The 20888-nt window shown below is 42.0% G+C and overlaps 1 protein-coding gene across 4 annotated transcripts in view; it reads right to left on the reverse strand.

Annotated features, from left to right (window-relative positions):
- The window catches only part of PTPDC1 (protein tyrosine phosphatase domain containing 1), a 98419-nt gene that overhangs the window by 62851 nt on the left and 14680 nt on the right, over positions 1–20888 (reverse strand). For 2 of the 4 annotated variants that reach the window (XM_051859286.2, XM_051859324.2), the window contains exons 2-3: positions 12187–12334; positions 3869–3974 (exon numbers count right to left, since the gene is read on the reverse strand). The exons of the other annotated variants lie outside the window; for them this stretch is intronic. In XM_051859286.2, the coding sequence (XP_051715246.2) occupies positions 3869–3946 (78 nt within the window). In that variant the 5' untranslated portion in view covers positions 3947–3974; positions 12187–12334. The remainder of the gene's footprint in view (positions 1–3868; positions 3975–12186; positions 12335–20888) is intronic. 4 annotated transcript variants of the gene reach the window in all.

Below are 20888 nucleotides of genomic sequence, written 5' to 3' on the forward strand. Positions count from 1 at the left end.
GAAGGACATTAATTGGTAGTTAACAGTCTTCATCAGGCTCATGCTAAATTATACATGAGTACTTTATGGGCTGGCGCTGTGGTGCAGTGGGTTAACGCCCTGGCCTGAAGCACCAGCATCCCATATGGGATGCTGTTCAAGACCCGGCTGCTCCACTTCCGACCCAGATCTCTGCTGTGGCCTGGGAGAGCAGTAGAAGATGGCCCAAGTCCTTGGGCCCCTGTACCCGTGTGGGGGACCCAGAAGGAGCTCCTGGCTTTGGATCAGCACAGCTCTGGCTATTGCAGCCAATTGGGGAGTGAACCATTAGTTGGAAACCTCTGCCTCTCCTCTTTGGTGTAACTCTTTCAAATAAATAAATATTTTTTTTTAAAAAAAAGTACTTTAAAAAGCTGTGGAAAAATGGAATTAAAAGATAAGTTTAGGGGCCAGCACTGTGGCATAGCAGGTAAAGCCACCACCTGCAGTGCCGGCATCCCATATGGGCACTGGTTCAAGTCCCAGCTGCTCCACTTCCAATCCAGCTCTCTGCTATTGCCTGAGAAAGCAGCAGAAGATGACCCAAGTCCTTAGGAGGAGGCTTGGAAGAAGCTCATGGCTTTGGATCGGCCTAACTCTGGCTGTTTCAGCCATTTAGGGAGTGAACCACCAGATGGAATACCTTCTCTCTTTCTCTCTCTTTGCCTCTCTGTAACTCTGCCTTTAAAATAAATAAATAATCTTAAAAACAAAGTTGTTTATTTTTGGTATAAAATTTTGAAACCCATACATCAGTTTTTCATAATACATTTTTCCATGAACTTTTGAAGATCCCTCATATGCATGGATTTCAATTTTTCCCAAATGAACTTTTAATTACCTTTTCCACTAACTTTTTGAAGTACCTTCATATGGCTAACTGACTGCTGCTTTGCTCAAATGATAGGGTTCCCAGTAAGGATTAAGCAAATCTTCTATATGTCCAAAAAAAAAAAAAAAACCACCAGAAATGATCATCTTCCTTCAGGTCTTACTATGTGCTAGACACAAATATTAAATTACCTTTTTATAACAGTAACTCTACAAAGTAGCTATTAGCCCTTTTTACAGAGCTGTGAAATTATTTCGTTGGGTCATTATGCACACTGAATACCAGGGTAGCAGCTGATACCATCTTTTGTTTTAGAGTTTAGTGTTTTTCACTATTACACAGTTGAAAATGAAAGGAGTTCAGGGCCAGCGCCGCGGCTCACTAGGCTAATCCTCCGCCTATGGCACTGGCACACCAGGTTCTAGTCCCGGTTGGGGCGCTGGTTCTGTCCCGGTTGTTCCTCTTCCAGTCCCGCTCTCTGCTGTGGCCCGGGAGTGCAGTGGAGGATGGCCCAAGTCCTTGGGCCCTGCACCCGCATGGGAGACCAGGAAGAAGCACCTGGCTCCTGGCTTCAGATCGGCGCAGCGTAGCAGCCAATTGGGGGGTGAACCAACAGAAGGAAGACCCTTCTCTCTCTCTCTCTCTAACTCTGCCTGTCAAAAAAAATGAAAGGAGTTCTAATAAAGATGATGCAAACATTTTGTAAACAAACACATTTTGTAAAACAATTCAGTAGTCACAGACTAACTGTAGCTCAACTTAAGTACTGAGGAAAACAATAACAAGTAAGTTGTGAAATTTTATATAGTTATTTTCATGAAGTGCAACCACATAACCCAGAGAAGTTTATAGAGTTGACCATGGTACAACAGAAAATCATACAATGCTAAGTGCTTTTTTCTAACAATAGTAACATTTCTTTTTTTATTTTTTTATTTTATTTTTTTATTTTTGACAGGCAGAGTGGACAGTGAGAGAGAGAGACAGAGAGAAAGGTCTTCCTTTGCCGTTGGTTCACCCTCCAATGGCCGCCGCTGCAGCCGGCGCACCGCGCTGATCCGATGGCAGGAGCCAGGATCCAGGTGCTTTTCCTGGTCTCCCATGGGGTGCAGGGCCCAAGCACCTGGGCCATCCTCCACTGCACTCCCTGGCCATAGCAGAGAGCTGGCCTGGAAGAGGGGCAACCGGGACAGAATCCGGCGCCCTGACCGGGACTAGAACCCGGTGTGCCGGCGCCGCAAGGTGGAGGATTAGCCTATTGAGCCACGGCGCCGGCAGTAACATTTCTTTACCAAATCATATTTATTTTTGGAGCATCAATGATTAGGGAGCCAACACTAATTTGATTGATTTATTAAATGATTTTAATTTTTTAAAAGGCTCTAAAAATCTGTTGAAACTTCTTGCACTGATAAACGAACAGTGGTTATTCAATTCAGCCCCAACTGATATTTTTCTTGGAACATCTGTTCATTTGTTAGAAAAACAATCACTTCACGAATTTCTGATTCTTTGAAAATGTCCACTAAAATTTATTTATAAAATAAAATTGTATTAAAAAGTTTCTTCATCTACTTGAAAGGCAGAGTAACAAAAAGAGCCAAGATAAAGTGATCTTCCATCTGCTGGTTCACTCCCCAAATGCAGATCTAAAAGAACAAAACTTAAAATCTAAAGTCCTATTTGAGGAAGCTGTTCTTTCAAAAGAAATATAGGAATTAAAATCATAACAGTGACCTAAAATGCCATTAAAAAGAAGAATGCTTTCTATAATTAATAATGTTGCAAATTGAGTATAATACTAATTAATGCAAAATACTATGTTGTGCCTAACATTTAAAATGAGTATTACATAAAGACAGGAAGTAAAAGGACTAATGGAACAAGTTGTTTCAGGAAACTCATTAGCGAACACTTAGCTTCAAAGAATGACCATTAAAATTACACTTAGAGGAAACATTTTCACCACAGTACTTTTTATAAAATTGGACTGTTCTCTTAAACATATTTTGATGAGCAAAACAATTATTACCATACAAGAGCAATTTTTAAAAGTCTGTGGAAAATGGAATTCAAAGATAATGTTTATGTGGTTGCAAAACATTTTGAAATTCCTACACACAGCTATTAGAATCATGGAATTTTGGAGCAGTTGGAATTCTAGCCCTGATTATTTCATAAAAGCTTTTTTAAATTTCAGAAGCAGAGAGAGAGAGAGAGAGAGAGAGAGAGAGAGAGAGAATCATTCCTACCCACTTATTCACTCCCCCAAGGCCCTCAACTGCCACCAGCTGGGGCTGAATTTGTAGCCAGAATGCAATCCAGGTCTCAGACTATCTTCAGAATTTGTCTCAGAAGCTCAAGGTCTGTGTGAACAACTGCAGGACGCCACCGCATATGTAGGCATGGTAGCTGGAGACTCCTCATAATGCTGTACTCTGGTTTCCACCCACTGCTCCCATGTCTGCCCACACAGAATACACTTCCTTCCCACACAGATCTAGAGCTGGTGACGATGGTCCCCCGAGATGGTCTTCATCAGCTCCTTTTACCAGTCTTCACCTGGAATGATTCTAGACCCTGTCACCAGCCTGGGTGCCTGATCTTATTTACACGCTAATGTCATTACTACGCTGGACCCCAGAACTGGTGGTATGGTGCAGCAGGTCGGGCTGCCAGCTGCAACACTGGCATGCTATACTGGAGTGCAGGTTGAAGTCCTGGTAGTTCCACTTCTCACCCAGCTTCCTGCTGGTGCACCTGGGAAGGCAGCCAGATGATGGTCCAACCACTTGGGCCTTGCCACCCAACTGGGAGAACAGGATATAATTCTGGACTCGTGGCTTTGGCTTGGCCCAGCCCCCGCCACTGTAGCCATTTGGGGAGCGAACCAGCAGATGAAAGATCTCTTTCTGTGTTTCTCCCCTCTGTGTCACTCTTTCCAATAAATAAAATCTTTTAAAAATATGCTAGTCCCCAGAGTTGACATCTTACCCCCATAAGAACAAAAATGGTCACCTCCTTCATCTCGCGCTCCCCTGCACAGCAGATGTGACTCGTCATCACATTAGTATTTTCAGCAGTCTCAAGACCCATCAGGATACATCAACAAAGAAAAAGCTGGCTACAAATGATTTGCAAGACACTTTAAGGTTAAGAATCAGAAATTCATTGGGGATAATTAAACATATGTGAGTTAAAAGTGAATAAACAGCACGTAATGAAAGTAAAAGCCTCCATCCCTTATCCTCCCAGCCAAAGTTTCTTCCCCAGAGGTAAATGCTCTGGTTATCCTGGGAGATACTCACTACAGCTAGGTCCCATACAACTGAATGCCTGCTATTAAAAGTAAGGAAACTGCCTAGTTTTATCCTATTTCTCACCATGCCAAACTTTCCCTTGCCCCCATTTAATATATCACAATATTTTATTTTAAAGATGTATTTATTTACCTGAAAGTATGATAAAGAGTGGGGGGAGTGGGAGGGAGGGGAAGGGATATCTCACCAGCTGGTTCACTCCCTCAAATGTCTGCAACAGCTGGCACTGGACTGGGCCAAAGCCAGGAGCCAGGAACTCTATCCAGGTCTACTACATAAGTGGCTGGAGTCCAAGGAATTGGGCCATCATCCAATGCCTCCCAAGCACATTAGCAGAAGGTGGACTGGAAGTATCAAATAGCCAGGACTTGAACTAAGCACTCCAATAAGACACGCAGGTGTCCCAAGGGGTGGCTTAACTCATTGTGCCACAAAGCTCACCCCCATCACAGTATTTTAACAACTTCTAATGTGCTTTAATCACTACTTACTCTGTCAATTTTGATTCTATGTAAAACAGATAAATCAGTTAACCTGTATCACTGTTCACTCTTCTATTATTAAGTTCTTCCAACTATATCATTTCTTTTATATTGAGATTTTAACTTTTTTAATTTAAACCTACTGTATTGTTCTAGGACATTTACAATGAGTTATTAACTTTTTTTAATGGAAAATGTTTATTGTCAGGTGGGGGAAACCCAATAGGCTGCCTCCCCAGAGCTATTAAATTTTTAAAAAAAATTATTTATTTATTTATTTGAAAGCCAGAATTACACAGAGAGGGGGAAGAGACAGAGAGAAAGAGATCTTCCATCCACTGGTTTGCTCCCCAAATGGCCACAACAGCCAGGGATATGCTAGGCCAAAGCCAGGAGCCAGGAGCTTCATCTAGGTCTCCAATATGGGTGGCAGTGTCCCAAACACTTGGGCCATCTTCCGTTGTTTTTCCCAGGCTATTAGCAGGGAGCTGGATCACAGGTGGAGCAGGGGCTGGTGCTGTGGTGTAATGGGTTATGCTACCATCTGCAGCCCATATGGGTGCTGGTTTGCGTCGTGGCCGCTCCACTTCTGATCTAGCTCACTGCCAATGTGCCTGGAAAAGCAGCAGAGGATAGCCAACAGCTTGGTCCTTGCACTCATGTGGGAGACCGGGATGAAGCTCCTGGCTCTGGCCTGGCCCAACCCCAGCCGTTACAGCAGATGGAAGACCTCTTTCTTTCTCTTTCCTTGTCTCTCCCCCCCACCCCCAACTCTGCCTTTCAAATTTAAAAACAAACAAAACAAAACAAAACAAACAAACAAAAAACAAGAAGTAGAGCAGCCTGGGACATGAACTGGAGCCCATGTGGGATGCAGGCGGCAGCTTTTACCTGCTATGCCACAACACTGGCCCCGAGACTGTCAACTTTGAAGTTTCATTTTTCAGTTTCATGTCATTTTGTCATGCTTTTACTTTAAAATTTAAGATAAAATACAATTAAATTATTGTATTCTGTACACACATTTTAAAGAAAACCAAGTACTGTGCTTGAACACAAGAAGTATAATACATTTAAATAACCATCTTGTGTCACTAAACCTACACTGCTCAAAGGAAAATACCCCAAGCTTCAGTGTCCAATGAATTCTTTTTTCCACTCATCAGCTGTTTAAAACAAGGGCAAGTCAGCCCGAGCATGTCCCAAATTATACATCTCTTCCCTCTCCCATTCCCACCACCATGTTCAACAGGGATCACATTTCAGTTAATTTTTCAACACTTAAGAATAACTGTGCATCAATTACAGATCTAAACCAGTCATATTAAGTAGAACAGATAAAAAAACTACTAGAGGGATAATGTATTAAGTTGTTCATTAACAGTCAGGGCTATGCTGATCAAGCCACCATTTCCCATAGTGTCCACCTCACTCCAACAGGTTTCCCTCTTGGTGTTCAGTCAGTCGTCACCGATCAGGGAGAACATATGGTATTTGTCCCTTTGGGACTGGCTTATTTCACTCAGCATGATGTGTTCCAGATTCCTCCATTTTGTTGCAAATGACTGGATTTCGTTGTTTCTTACTGCGGTATAGTATTCTAAAGAGTACATATCCCATAATTTCTTTATCCAGTCTATCGTAGATGGGCATTTAGGTTGGTTCCAGGTCTTAGCTATTGTGAATTGAGCTGCAATAAACATTAGGGTGCAGACCTCTTTTTTATTTGCCAATTTAAATTCCTTTGGGTAAATTCCAAGGAGTGGGATGGCTGGGTCGAACGGTAGGGTTATATTCAGGTTTCTGAGGAATCTCCAGACTGATTTCCATAGTGGCTTGACCAGTTTGCATTCCCACCAACAGTGGGTTAGTGTCCCTTTTTCCCCACATCCTCGCCAGCATCTGTTGTTGGTAGATTTCTGCATGTGAGCCATTCTAACCGGGGTGAGGTGAAACCTCATTGTGGTTTTGATTTGCATTTCCCTGATTGCTAGTGACCTTGAACATTTTTTCATGTGCCTGTTGGCCATTTGGATTTCCTCTTTTGAAAAATGTCTATTGAAGTCCTTGGCCCATCTCTTAAGTGGGTTGTTGGTTTTGTTTTTGTGGAGTTTCTTGATCTCTTTGTAGATTCTGGTTATTAACCCTTTATCTGTTGCATAGTTTGCAAATATTTTTTCCCATTCTGTTGGTTGTCTCTTCACTCTCCTGACTGTTTCTTTTGCAGTACAGAAACTTCTCAATTTGATGCAATCCCAATAGTTGATTTTGGCTTTGACTGTCTGTGCCTCCCGGGTCTTTTCCAGAAATTCTTTGCCTGTGCCAATATCTTGAAGGGTTTCTCCAATGTTCTCTAATAACTTCATGTGCCAATGCCATCTCACTATTCCAAGTGATCAATTTCAGTTCACAATTGATCATAATGAAAGGACTAAGAGTCAAAGGGAGCACATAAACAAGTCTAGTATCTGCTAACACTAACCGATAGAATAAATAAAGGGGAGAGTGATCCAACATGGAAAGTGAGATACTCAGCAGACTCATAGAATGGCGGATGTCCTAAATAGCACTCTGGCCTCAGAATCAGCCCTAAAGGCACTCGGATCTGGCTGAAAAGCCCATGAGAGTATTTCAGGCATGGAAAGCCAAGACACTCTGGCAAAAAGATCTCTGTGAGTGAGATCCCAGTGGAAAGAACAGGTCTTCAAAGAGGGAGGTGCCTTTCTCTGAAGGGAGGAGAGAACCTCCACTTTGACTATGACCTTGTCTAAACAAGATAAGAGTCGGAGAACTCAAGGGGCTTCCATAGCCTTGGAAACTCATGACTGGTGCATAGGGAGATTACTGATGCCATAAACAGGAGTGTCAATTTGTAAAGTCAACAACAGGAGTCACTGTGCACTTACTCCTCATGTAGGATCTCTGTCCTTAATGTGCTGTACACTGAGGCTTAATGCTATAACGAATACTCAAACAGTATATTTCACTTTGTGTTTCTATGGGGGTGCAAACTGTTGAAATCTTTACTTAATGTACACTAAACTGATCTTCTGTTAAAAAAAAAAAAAAAAAGAAAGAAAGAAAGAAACTATCAATTCCCAACTTGACTCTCACTGGGATTAAACATGACAATAGGTCTGATCTGATTTCATCATCATTTAAAAAAAAAAATCATCTATTATTTTCCACTTTATGTTTCTGTGTGGGAACAAACTGTTGAAATCCTTACTTAAGGTATACTAAGCTGATCTTCTGTATACTAAGATAATCGAAAATGAATCTTGATGTGAATGGAAGGGGAGAGGGAGTGGGAAAGGGGAGGGTGGTGGGTGGGAGGGACGGTATGGGGGGGAAAGCCATTGTAACCCATGAGACGTACTTTGGAAATTTATATTCATTAAATAAAAGATAAAAAAAAAAAAAAAAAAAAAAAAAAAAATAAAACAAGGGCATATTTTTGTTTTATTATAAACTTGGGAGAACGCATTTCTTCTACAGACTTTCCCTGGTTTTTAATCATATTTTTCTTGGTGACAAAAGTAACATAAATCACATGCTTACAAGCCTTAAACAGTGCCACATCATATTCCCTACCTTCTCTTTGAAGATACTTCTTTCTGAGCTCTGTGGACTGAGGACCAAAGCTTCCTAGGCCTACTAAATAGTTGTCTTCCTGGATTCTAACTACAGCCCTGTGTGGGGGCTTCTGTTGCTTGGATTCTGCTCTGGATCTGTTGATTTAAAAAGTCTTTTCATTTGAAAAAAAAAAAACACACACATTTTAAGAATTTATTTACTTAATTTATTTGAGAGGCAGAGAGGAAGTGGGGATAGAGAGACAGAAACCTCTCATCTTATGGTTCATTCCCCAAATCCAGCAACAGCTGAATTTCAGAACACAATCTAGGTCTACTATGTGGGGACAGGGATCCAACTAGTTGTTCCATCAGCTGCTGCTTTTCAGGGTGCACATTAGCAGGAAGCTGGAATTGGGAGCAGAGCTGGGACTTGCACCTAGGCATTCTGATGTGGGATGTGGGTTTCCCAACCAGTATCATAACTACTAGGCCAAAAGCCTGCACCTATCAAAAAACATGTCTATTTTATCCACATACTTAGCTGATAAGCTGGCTACCTGCAGAATTCTAGGCTGAAAGCCCTAACCATAAAAGAATTTTTAAAGTAATTTTCTATAGTGTTCTAGCAAACAATAATATTGATATGAGGCTTAATACCAATCAGAGACCAGTAAAAGGTAAGTGGTAGGATTTTTTCTTTCATGTCCCCAAATTGTGCAAAATTGTGGACTGGGAGCAAGCTTTTTAAATTTACTTTGATTAGTTTTTGTAGTATCCTTTTAGTTGATTGTGTACCTGTACCACAATTTATATTAAGTGCTTTGCTTTATCAAATCTATTCACTCTCACAGAAATACTCTGAGATGTGCACTGTTATGATCTCCATTTTCTCAGGTGGGACACCTTATCTGTGACTCCAGCCTGCAAAGCTGCTATTCTCAATACCAATCCAGTATGCACCAGCCTATTAGGTGTATCTTCTCTTACCTTCATTAATGTTGGGCATTTTAAATACTCTTAACAGAATTCTCTTTGTTTTATTCTGCATTTCTTTACTTAGTAGTTTTCCAGAGGTTTTTTTCTTATGAATTTCCTATTAACAAATGCTACAGAATTTGTCTTTTTTTCCTATTGGGACATTTGCCTCTTTCTATAAACATCTCAATTCCTTGTTTTCATATAATTAATATTATATATCAATTCTTCATCATACATGTAGCAAATTTTATTAAAATATGTATTAATTATGGTAAGTGTTCTATGTAGCAGCCTTAACTTTTTCATTATAGTCTAACTTATAAAATTTTGTTAACTTTTTAAAAATGAATTTTTAAAAATTACTTGTTATTTACCTGAAAGGCAGACCAACAGGACAGACAGAACTCCCATCTGCTGGTTCACATTTCAAATGCAAGCAAAGCCAAGGCAGCATCAAGTCACAGCCAGGAGCCAGGAACTCAATGTGGGTGGCAGGGGCCTAACTACCTGAGCTGTCACCACTGCCTCACAGGGTGCACATTAGCAGGAAGCCAGAATTAGGAGAGCTCTGATATGGGATGTGGGTATTCCAAGCACATGCTGATCACTCTGGTGAATGCCTACCCCTTGCCTTTATCTTCTCTGGTGCTAGATACACACTTAGAACGTCTTTCTCCAACTTGAAATATGAATCCCAATTTAATGTTTTCTATTTTTGGATGATAAATGTTCTCTTTGTTTCAAGTTGGTAATATTCTAAAATGTAATAGGCAATCTACAGAATTAAAGATGATCTACTGCCCAGCTCTCCTCCTAGTCCAGCCAGGTACTGGGAGTCAATGGGGGTGCTTTCCTTAAGAAGATTCACACCTCTCCTGTAATGTCTCTTCCAGTATCCTATGTGATAAGATACACAGGGGGCCGGTGCGGTGGCATAGCAAGTAAAGCCGCCATCTGCAGTACCAGCATCCCATATGGGCGTCGGTTTGAGTCCTGGCTGCTCCACTTCTGATCCAGCTCTCTGCTATGGCCTGGGAAAGCAGTGGAAGATGACCCAAGTTCTTGGGCCCCTGCACCTACATGGGAGACCTGGAAGAAGCTCCTGGCTCCTGGCTTCAGATTGGCGCAGCTCCGGCTGTTGCAGCCAATTTGGGAAGTGAATCAGCAGATGGAAGACCTCTCCCTCTCTCTCTCTTTCTCTCTCTCTCTCTCTGCCTCTCCTTCTCTCTGTGTAACTCTGACATTCAAATAAATAAATAAATCTTAAAAAAAAAAGATACACAGGTCTGAGCCTCACACATACCTCACCAGGCCTTAAAGCCTACCTGATTATTATTAAACCTAAAAACCCCCTCTTGCCAGTTCCTATTTGCCTTTAAGTGGGTTAAAAAACAGGGCTTACAGTAACAGCTAACTTGACAGTCCTACACCTATTTGGACAGGCCCTCACAGAGGACTCAAAGGATCTGTCTCTTGAGGAGGTTGCAAAATAATCCAGAATGTCGATGATCTATTAGTCTGTTCTACAACCTGAGACTTGGTCTTGTGCATTAACTAAAACTCTTAACTTCCTAGCAGGCATTGGGGGAAAAGCACAGCTAGTCCACCAGAAGCTTAATTATTCAGGGCTTGGCCTCCTCCCTGGGAAGAGAAGACTAGCCTCAGAGAGGCTGCAGGCCATGAAGCAAGTTCCTACTTCTGTAACCTTAGGACAGCCCCAGCATTTCCCTAACAAGTTACAAATTCCTAGGTGCAGGGAAATAGCAAAGTTCCTAAACCAGGCTCTCAAGAGCAAATCAAAACAGGGCCACTTCCTTTGGGGAAAAAAAAACGGAACACAGCCTCCATCCAGTGAAAGCTGCCACGACGAGGGCCCTCACCACAGAACTGCTAAACCCAGTCTTTCAAAGGAGGCAGGCCCTGGACCTGCTAAGTGCTGCCCAAGGGGGTGTCTGCTCCAAAAATGTTTATGGGTCAAACTAGACAGGTACAAAATCATGTTCATACTTTCTTGGACAAGGCCAGACAACTCCAGGATCAGGCCAAACAAGGCTGGAATATCTGGCCCAGCCCTGGTCATTGCGGCCATTTGGGAAGTGAACCAGCAGATGGAAACCTCTTTCTCTTTCTATGTAACTCTGAATTTCAAATAAATAAATAAATCTTTTTTAAAAATAACAGTTTTATAGTCATGTTAGGAAATATGGGGCATTCTTTGGACCATCTTTTTTTTTTTTTTTTTTTTTTTTTTTTTGGTAAGCAAGGTAGCAAGGTTTAATGGGGTAGGGCATCCATCAGAATGGATGGGCACCTCTCCAAACAGAATCTGCAAGAGAGTGTCCATACAGACTGGGGAAAGTAAAGTTAGATGACTTAACGGAGAGAATATATCTAACAGGCAATGTGGGCAGCTCAGGAAAGAGCTGAGAGCTGAGCTTGCAGTCTGTATTCAGACTGGGGCTTATAAGTGAATGAGATCCAGTTCTTCCTGCTGTTTTTCCATCCCCGCCACCTCTCCAGGACAAAGGGCTTGCTGAACGTGAACTGGGTAAAATTCCTCCCGACGTTTCACTACTTGGTGCTGTCAGACCGAGCAGCTCACCTGGCACCTGGCAGAAGAGCTTCCCCTAGGGTGCCTCCCTTGGGAGAAGGCTGTGAAGGTTTTATTATTGCCTAGTGTTACCAGGCTAGGTAACCAATTTGGTGCAGTAGAGAGCATTCTCCTGGGGAGATTTTCCTTGGGGGGAAGGCTGAGACCACTTGTAAAGTTACTGGGGTATGGGCTGTACATGCCTCTCTGAAGAACCTTTTGTTTTCCTCAGGCTGCCTACCCCCCATCCTCAGGCTAATTTTCTAACTTCCTACCTAACATTCCCCTCCCCAAGAGAAGTTACCCCTAATCTTATGGGGTTAGAATGGATCAAAATCTCAATTTCTGTGTCTTCATCCAGCTGACAAGTGGATATAGAGCTGCTTACGAGTATTCTTTTGCTGTATGTCCTAAGGTATTTGAGGTTGCCCTAGGAAAAAGACTGTCCTGCTCAATCCAGAGGACTAGTTATCTCATCTGATGGGACAGGCTGGAAGCCCTGCCTCAGGACCACCTGGAGCTGGATGGCTTGTATTCTGTTAGAGACAAAATGAACAGGGGCATTAAAACACATGGTATAAATAGATGCAGAAAGAGTGTGGCAACTATATGGCCAAGGATGGGCAATGACAAGCAGATGGAAGATACCCCCCCCCCCCGCTTCTCTCTGTAACTCTGAATTTCAAATAAATAAATAAAATTTTTTAACCTAGGAAAAACAGTGGAAGAATGGAAAGATTCTTTTAATGGTCTCATTACATGCCTAAAGTGCCAATTTCCAGAGACATATAATAAAACATTTAGTTTGAAAAACAAAATATTTCAAGACCTTTCCAAGTCTGCGCATTGAAACACAAAGTCAGCTCTACCTGTCTCTGCAGAGTACTAGCACTGTGAACGGAAACTCAGCTCTAACTTCACCTCTGCCGTACTAAGGAGCACACCACAGCACAGTTAATTCCCCTGGCCACGCGCCTGTGTCTGCTGATCATCTGCCTTTGTCTCAGTCTGCTTGCCTCAGCTTTCTCCTTTGCTTAACACGAGCGTTACTTTGTTCCTCTTACCTTAATTCCTTCCATTCTAGGAAATCCACATTCCTTATTTAGCAGGCCTCAACACAGGCTTCTTTTCCTTGTCTTAGCAGACAGTTACTAGGAGTCTGATGAATCTTTTCAAGGTCTGTTTTTTGAAGTGTGGTCAGGGCAGCTCCAGAGCAGCCTGTGTTGCCACTGCCAAGGCAACACCTTTCCAAGGATTCTCCCTACTGCTCTGGGGATCATGAGGCCTTGCAAATCTGGCTTGTAGGAGTACGAAGTACTGCCAGCCCTTGGAAAGCCCTGGAATTGTTCTGTTTACTCAGAAACTGTGTCTACTCAGGAAATTGTCTTTTGCAGGCCTCAGAGTTTGTGGAGATCAATAACAACACCTGACAAATCTGCTGCACACCCTGAAGCTCTGAGTGTTGCTCCCTTCTTGCCGAGACTTTATTCTGCAAATTCCACCCACCTTGACCACACTGACCACTGCCCTCTGCCCATCTCGGGTAAGCCTCTGTCTGGGGCCCCCACTTTGCACCAAGGCCTAGAAACTGCTCCCAGGGAGACAGCTGGTGCAACTGCAAGCTCGTTTGTCTTCTCCCAGAGATGGCAGTCCTGACTGCTTGCTCTCCAATCTCCAAATGCCATTTTTTAAGGAAGCAGTCCAATCCTCTAGCTGTGTAAGGCAGAAGGGTAAACCTGGTCTTTCTTACTTCCTCTTGGTGGGAAATGTGGATGCCCCCGATCATCTTCACTGTCAGCTATAGGGACAATCTGGAGTTCCATTTTCCTCTGTGAGATGAGCATTAGACTATCTACTTTCTTAGGTTGTTATGAGGATGAAGACAGACTCTGTGTGTAACTCATGAATAATATGTATGTTTCTAGTACAATAGAGAGAGACAGAGAGGGAGAGAGAATGTGTGTGTGTGTGTGTGTGTGTGTGTGTTTCTAGTACAGTGCCTGGCAGATAGGTACCCAATAAATGCCTGCTATTGTCACTGGGAAACCAGTACTGGTCATAGTTTTTTGTTTTTTTCCATTCCTAGTCTGTATTCAGTTCATTTTCCTCTTATTTTTTTAAAGATTTATTTATTTGAAAGACAGAGTTACAGAGAAGCAGAGCCAGAGAGAGGTCTTCTATTCTGCTGGTTCACTCCCCAAATGACCGCAACAGCCAGAGCTGAGCTGATCTGAAGCCAGGAGCCAGGTGCTTCCTCCTGGTCTCCCATGCCGGTGCATGGGCCCAAGTACTTGGGCCATCTTCCACTGCTCTCCCAGGCCACAACAGAGAGCCGGATTGGAAGAGGAGCAGCCAGCACTTGAACCGGCACCCATATGGGATGCCGGCACTGCAGACCACGGCTTTACATACTACATAACAGCGCCGGCCCCCTTCCTCTTATTTTTTGTAAGAATTTACAAAGGATTCTACTCACTACCTTCCCAACAGTCCTAGTAGTAGTTGAGCTTCTCAGGAAGACTTAGGAAAACATTACCATCACTCACAACCAAATTTATTTCATACACAGGGCCGTGGAGTCAGGAGAGACGGCTAGTAATCCTGTCGTTTCACTGCACAATCACGTATTATGTAATTTCACTTCCTGTTGCCAATGACAGATCCTTTGCCCACTCTATCATTCAGTTTGTTTTTATCCCTAAAAGCCCCCAAAATGACTCAGTTGTTTAGAATTAGTCATACACTAGCTAATTAGTACCTAATACTGAAACGTTAAGTGCAGCAATGTACTATTACTCACACTGTTAAGAGTAGTAGTCACGAAATAAGACTTTGACATAATGTTCTGTTTCATAAGACAGTTGTTTCACACAAGAGTCTGGGTTCTGACACAAGCTGAAGAATTCTTAGGTCACTACATTCCCTTCTATTTTCCAGACACATGGTGTTCTGCCAAAATCTCCATGTGTATTTTTTGGAGAGAATTTGTGGGGAGCTGCATTAAGCAGTGCCTGGGAGGTCAGAAGTGGTGTAATCGGCCCCAGACGCTCCCAGCACCCGCACTGACTTTGGAATGCATCATGATTACTCTGGATGCTTGCAGAAATGCAAATTCTACCCTTAAAACCTCAGTCTGTAGGAGTACAGGTCCAGTATTCTGTATCCTAATGCTGAAGACCAGAAGTGTTTCTGGACTTTGGAGTATTTGTGAATACATAATGAGATATCTTGGGCATAGGACTCAAGTCTAAACACAAAATTCATGTGGGTTCAAATACAACTTATACACATAGTCCGAAGGTAATTTTATACAATAGTTTATAAGTTTAATAGTTAATAAGTTTGTGCATGAAACAGTTTCATGATGTGGAATTTTCCACTTGTGGAATCATGTGTGTTCTCAAAAAATTTGAGATTTTACAGCATTCTGGAATTCAGATTTTCAGATTAGGGATGCTCAACCTGGAAAACAATCTGTCTTATGAATTCACATTCCAGGTCATTCTGATGCAGGAGATCCTCTATCTACACTTAAAGAAATACTGGCAAGATGACTAGATCCTAGGCAGCCGTCACAGCCAATGAATTTGAGGTTGAAGAGCTTAAGCTTGCTAGGGCAGGGAATATGGATAAAAGCCCAAGCACATGAGTAATCTGTGAAGGCCATATAAATATTTTTATGGCCATTAAGAACATGACAATGACTAAATCACATAAGTTCACTCATGTTAGGCACTGCTCCAAGTGCTTCATATCTTAACTCATCTAATCCTCACCACACACTGAAGTGCGCATCACTATTATTCCCATTTGTTTTTTTAAAGCTGGCTTTACTTCTCAGTGCAGTTTTAGGTTCACAGCAAAACTGAGTGGAAAGAACAGAATTCCCACATATCCCTGCCCTCCTCCCACCTCCCTCCCCCCAGCCTCCCCACTATCCACATCCCCTACCACATTGGTCCGTTTGTGACTACAACTGGTGGAAACTGACCCAAAGTCCAGATTCATAGTATTATTATAAACTACTCCAATGATCCCTTATAAAACAAAAGCAGAGTTCTTTTAAAATGAAATGGCTTCATCTCTAAATCTGCAACCTTCAATGAATGACAAAAACCATATAAAATATCTTTTCTTCTCAAATACACTCCACTCCCATCCCAGGTAGTTGGGCAACATTTTAAAAATGTCTTTTCCTTTTCCAGAATTTTGCAGCATTTGGCAAAGTTAGTCCTCAGAGACAGGACTAAGTGCCACCCTGAAGTTGTGCTAGCTCTGGCAGTTCACTTCTAACTTTATGGGCTTCTGTGATCTCACACCTTCAGCACACCTTAGGGAAGGCTCCAAGGTTCTCAGGAGACCAGTCACAGAAGAGGGAAAAACAACACTTCAGCAGGAATCCTATTTCATCACTTAAAGAAATATGCTCCTTGATTCAGATTTTCCAGAAACCACACATGATAAAACAGATAAAGTTGGTTTTCTTTTCTTTTTTAAAAGATTTATTTATTTTAAAGGCAGAATTACAGTGAGAGAGACAGGCAGAGGGAGAGGGATCTTTCATCTTCTGGTTCACTCCCTAAATGGCTGGCATGGCAGGGGCTGGGCCAATCTGAAGCCAGGAATTTCTTTTGGGTCTCCAATGTGGTGCAGGAGCCCAAGTACTTGGCTCATCTTCCACTGCTTTCCCAGGCACATTAGCAGAAAGTGGAGCAGTTAAGACTTGAACTGGCACCCATATGGGATGCTGGCAGCACAGGCAGTGGCTTTACCTGCTACACTACAGCACCAGCCCTGGAAGCTGATTTTTACAAAAAATATTTTCATATTTCTATCCCTTTTCTACAAGCAGCCACACCTGGCATGAACCAATCTCAAAGACACCATCACAGATACTACTGAATTGATCAATAAGTCAATAATTCCTACAACACCCATCAAAGCCACCTGAAGGGCTTTCTTAACAGCTCAGATGGTAATCCCCAGAGTACTTTTCAAAAGTTGTGAAAAACGGAATTAAGGGGTAAACTGATTCTGGTCTTAAAAACCCTTGAAATCTATGCATTCAGGGGACTATCAAATATTTGTGTAAAATGCATATTATGCAGCAGACTCATAGAATGGCAGATGCCCTAAATAGCACTCTGGCCTCAGAAACCAGCCCTTAAGGCCTTCGAATCCAGCTAAAAAGCCCATGAGAGTTTCTCAGGCATGGAAAGCCAAGAAACTCTGGCAAAACAACAACAACAACAACAACAAAAACCTAAATGAAGGATCTCTGTGAGTGAGATCCCAGCAGAAAGAACAGACCATCAAAGAAGAAGGTACCTTTTCTCTGAAGGGAGGAGAGAGAACTTCCACTTTGACTATGGCCTTGCATAAATAAGATTGGAGTTGGTGAACTCAAAATGCTTCCATAGCCTTGGCAACTCATGACAAGATCACTTGGGTGATCAATGATGTCATAAATAAGAGTGTCAATTATTAAATGAACAACATGAATCACTATGTACTTACTCCTCATGTAGGATCTCTGTCCTTAATGTGTTGTACTATGCGAATTAATGGTAAAACTACTACTCAAACAGTACTTTATACTTTGTGTATTTGTGTAGTTGCAAACTGTTGAAATCTTTACTTAGTATATACTAAGTTGATCTTCTGTATATAAAAAGATAATTGAAAATGAAAAAATGCATATTATGAAAAAGCTATAAATCAACTTCAAAAATTGTGCATCAAAATAAACTTATTTTTCTTTAAAACTTAGAGAGAGAGAGAGAGATACTACTAGTCCACTCCCCAAATGCTCATAACAGCTGAAGCTGGCCCAGGCCTAAGCCAGGAACCAGGAACTCAATCTATCATGTTGGTATCAGGATCCCACTTCCTTGAGAATCTACATTAACAGGAAACCAGAATCAGAAGCTGCAGCTGGAAACTGAATCTAGGCACTCCAACATGGGATACAGGCACCTTAACTGGTATCTTAACTGCTAAACACCTGCCTCAAGATGGTAAATTTAATATTATGTGTATTTTACCACAATTAAAAATAACTTAAAAATACAAAATAAAAATGTAGCAGCTGCAACAAGAACTGTGCTTAGAGAGAAATTTACAGTATTAAAGGCATATTTTATTTTAATTTTTATTTAACAGGTAGAGTTGTAGATAGTGAGAGAGAGAGACAGACAGAAAGGTCTTCCTTCCGTCGGTTCACTCCCCAAATGGCCACTACGGCCAGCACTGCGTTGATCCGAAGCCAGGAGCCAGGTGCTTCTTCCTGGTCTCCCATGAGGGTGCAGGGGCCCACTCACTTAGGTCATCCTCCACTGCCCTCCTGGGCCACAGCAGAGAACTAGACTGTAAGAGGAGCAACCGGGACTAGAACCCCGCACCCATATGGGATGCTGGCACTGCAGGCGGAGGATTAGCCAAATGAGCCATGGCACCGACACCTTAAAGGCATATTTTAAAAAAGAAAGAAAAAAGATCTAAAATCAATAAGCTAAGCTTCCATTTAAAAAATAAAGAAAACCAAATTAAACTAAACTTAAAGGATTCAGAAGGAAAGAAGACAAAAAAGAGAGGACACAAAATTATCAATATTAGGAATACCAGAGAGGTCACCACTACTAATCTTGAGGATATCAAAAAGATAATAGGGGCCAGTGCCGTGGCATAGCACGTAAAGCCGCTGTCTGCAGTGCCGGCAGCCCATATTATATTTTTATTTAAGAAATAAGCTAAAATGTACATGATACAAGGCCATTGGTGCCTATAAAAGTGTGTCTGTTGTATCTTTGCTGTAGGAGATAAATAGTGGTTAATGATTTTAATTTTTGAGTAAGAAATGGTTGACAGATGTCAAGACATACTACAGGGCAGTTTTAATCAAAACAGCCTGGTACTAGCACAAAAATAGACACATAGACCAATGGAAAAGAATAGGAACCCCAGAAATTAATCCATGTGGCTACAATCAACTAATCTTTTACAAATGAGCTACAATTTATCCCTGCAGAAAGGGCAATCACTTCAACAACTGGTGCTGGGAGAATTGTAACTACTGATGCAGCAGTAATGAAACAAGACCCTTACCTTACACCTTATACAAAAGTCAACTCAGAATGGAGCAAGGATCTAAAAAGCTATGACCTGGTACCATCAAAGTAGTTAGTATGGTTACCTTCTCCGAACTGTACCTATGACATGAAATCTGTTCTCTTGATATTAATAAAAATTAAAATTAAAGAAATTATTGAGCAAATTATAGGGTATATTTTTCATGGAATATAAACCAGTTATTTTTTTTAAGATTTTATTTATTTATTTGACAGGTAGAGTTACAGACAGTAAGAGAGAGACAGAGAGAAAGGTCTTCCTTCCATTGGTTCACCCCCCAAATGGCTGCTACAGCCGGCACTGTACTGACCCGAAGCCAGGAACCAGGTGCTTCTTCCTGGTCTCCCCCGCTATGGGTGCAGGGGCCCAAGCACTTGGGCCATCCTCCACTGCCTTCCCGGGCCACAGCAGAGAGCTGGACTGGAAGAGGAGCAACCCGGACTAGAACCCGGCACCCATATGGGGTGCTAGCGCAGCAGGCAGAGGATTAACCTGCTGTGCCATGGTGCCAGCCCCCACCAGTTATGTTTTTAACAAGTTAGATTTATGTGTACTGACCTGGGACACTGACTGTTATATAGGGACCACTTGACAAGCTGCAGAGTAATAATTTTAGTGTAGTCACATCTAGGTGTAAAAAATTTCAAACACACATAAAAAATGCACTTGTGTTACTAGAGGCATAGGTGAAAAACTGACAGCATATATGCCAATCTGTTATTATCACTTATTTTAGGAGATTTGGGTTCAAAGTAAGGAGAAAGAGTACATCCTAATTTATTCCCTTTATTCACTTTTTTTTTTTTTTTGACAGGCAGAGTGGACAGTGAGAGAAAGAGACTTGAGAGAAAGGTCTTCCTTTTGTCGTTGGTTCACCCTCCAATGGCCGCCGCTGCCGGCACGCTGTGGCCGGCGCACCGCGCTGATCCGATGGCAGGAGCCAGTTACTTCTCCTGGTCTCCCATGGGGTGCAGGGCCCAAGCACTTGGGCCATCCTCCACTGCACTCTCTGGCCAAAGCAGAGAGCTGGCCTGGAAGAGGGACAACCAGGACAGAATCCGGTGCCCCGACCGGGACTAGAACCCAGTGTGCCAGCACCGCAAGGCGGAGGATTAGCCTAGTGAGCCGTGGCGCCGGCCCTTATTCACTTCTGTATTATTTGTACTTTACAATCATTTTTAAATTACAAATAACACCTTGACACTAAAGCTTGATACTATATCTTTAAATTTCTACTGAAATCTTTACCAAAAAAAAAAAAATGGGCTCAAGATCTGAATACCTTACCAAAAAATTTATAAAGATAGGGGTGGCACTGTCAGCATCCCATTTAGGCATCTGTTCAAGACCTGGCCGCTCCACTTCCAGTCCAGAAGGCTGCTAATATCCTTGGGAAAGCAACATAAGATGGCTCAAGTGCTTGGGCCCGGAAGAGGTTCCAGGCTCCTGGCTTCAGCCAGGAACTCCTGGTTGTGGACATTTGGGGAGTGAACCAGTGGACAGAAGACCTCTCCACTTTGTAATTCTTTCAAATAAATAAAAAATAATTCTTAAAAGAATAAAAATATAATGATCGCAAATAAGCATATTAAAATATGCTCAGAAGAGGGGAAGTACAAACAAAAACCACAATGACACATCATTACATATCAGAATGGTTAAAAAACACTTCCTAAACAACAAACTATCAGTTGCTGAGAAGGCTAGAAAGGAACAGACATTCTCTTTGCTACTGGTGAGATTAAAGAAAAATGGCATGGCCACTTTGAAGATGCTTTGGCAGTTTCTCATAAAGCTAAACATAGCTTACCACATGAACTAGAAATTATGTTCCTAGGTATTTACCCAACTGATGTGAAAACTATGTCTACTCAAAAAGTTATATACAAGTCTGGATAGCAGCACTGTTTGGTATTCACCAAAAATTACAAGCACCAAGATGCTACATTCATACTAACAATA

Source organism: Oryctolagus cuniculus, chromosome 1, assembly GCF_964237555.1.
Source record: "Oryctolagus cuniculus chromosome 1, mOryCun1.1, whole genome shotgun sequence".
In the NCBI taxonomy this organism is placed as follows: domain Eukaryota; kingdom Metazoa; phylum Chordata; class Mammalia; order Lagomorpha; family Leporidae; genus Oryctolagus; species Oryctolagus cuniculus.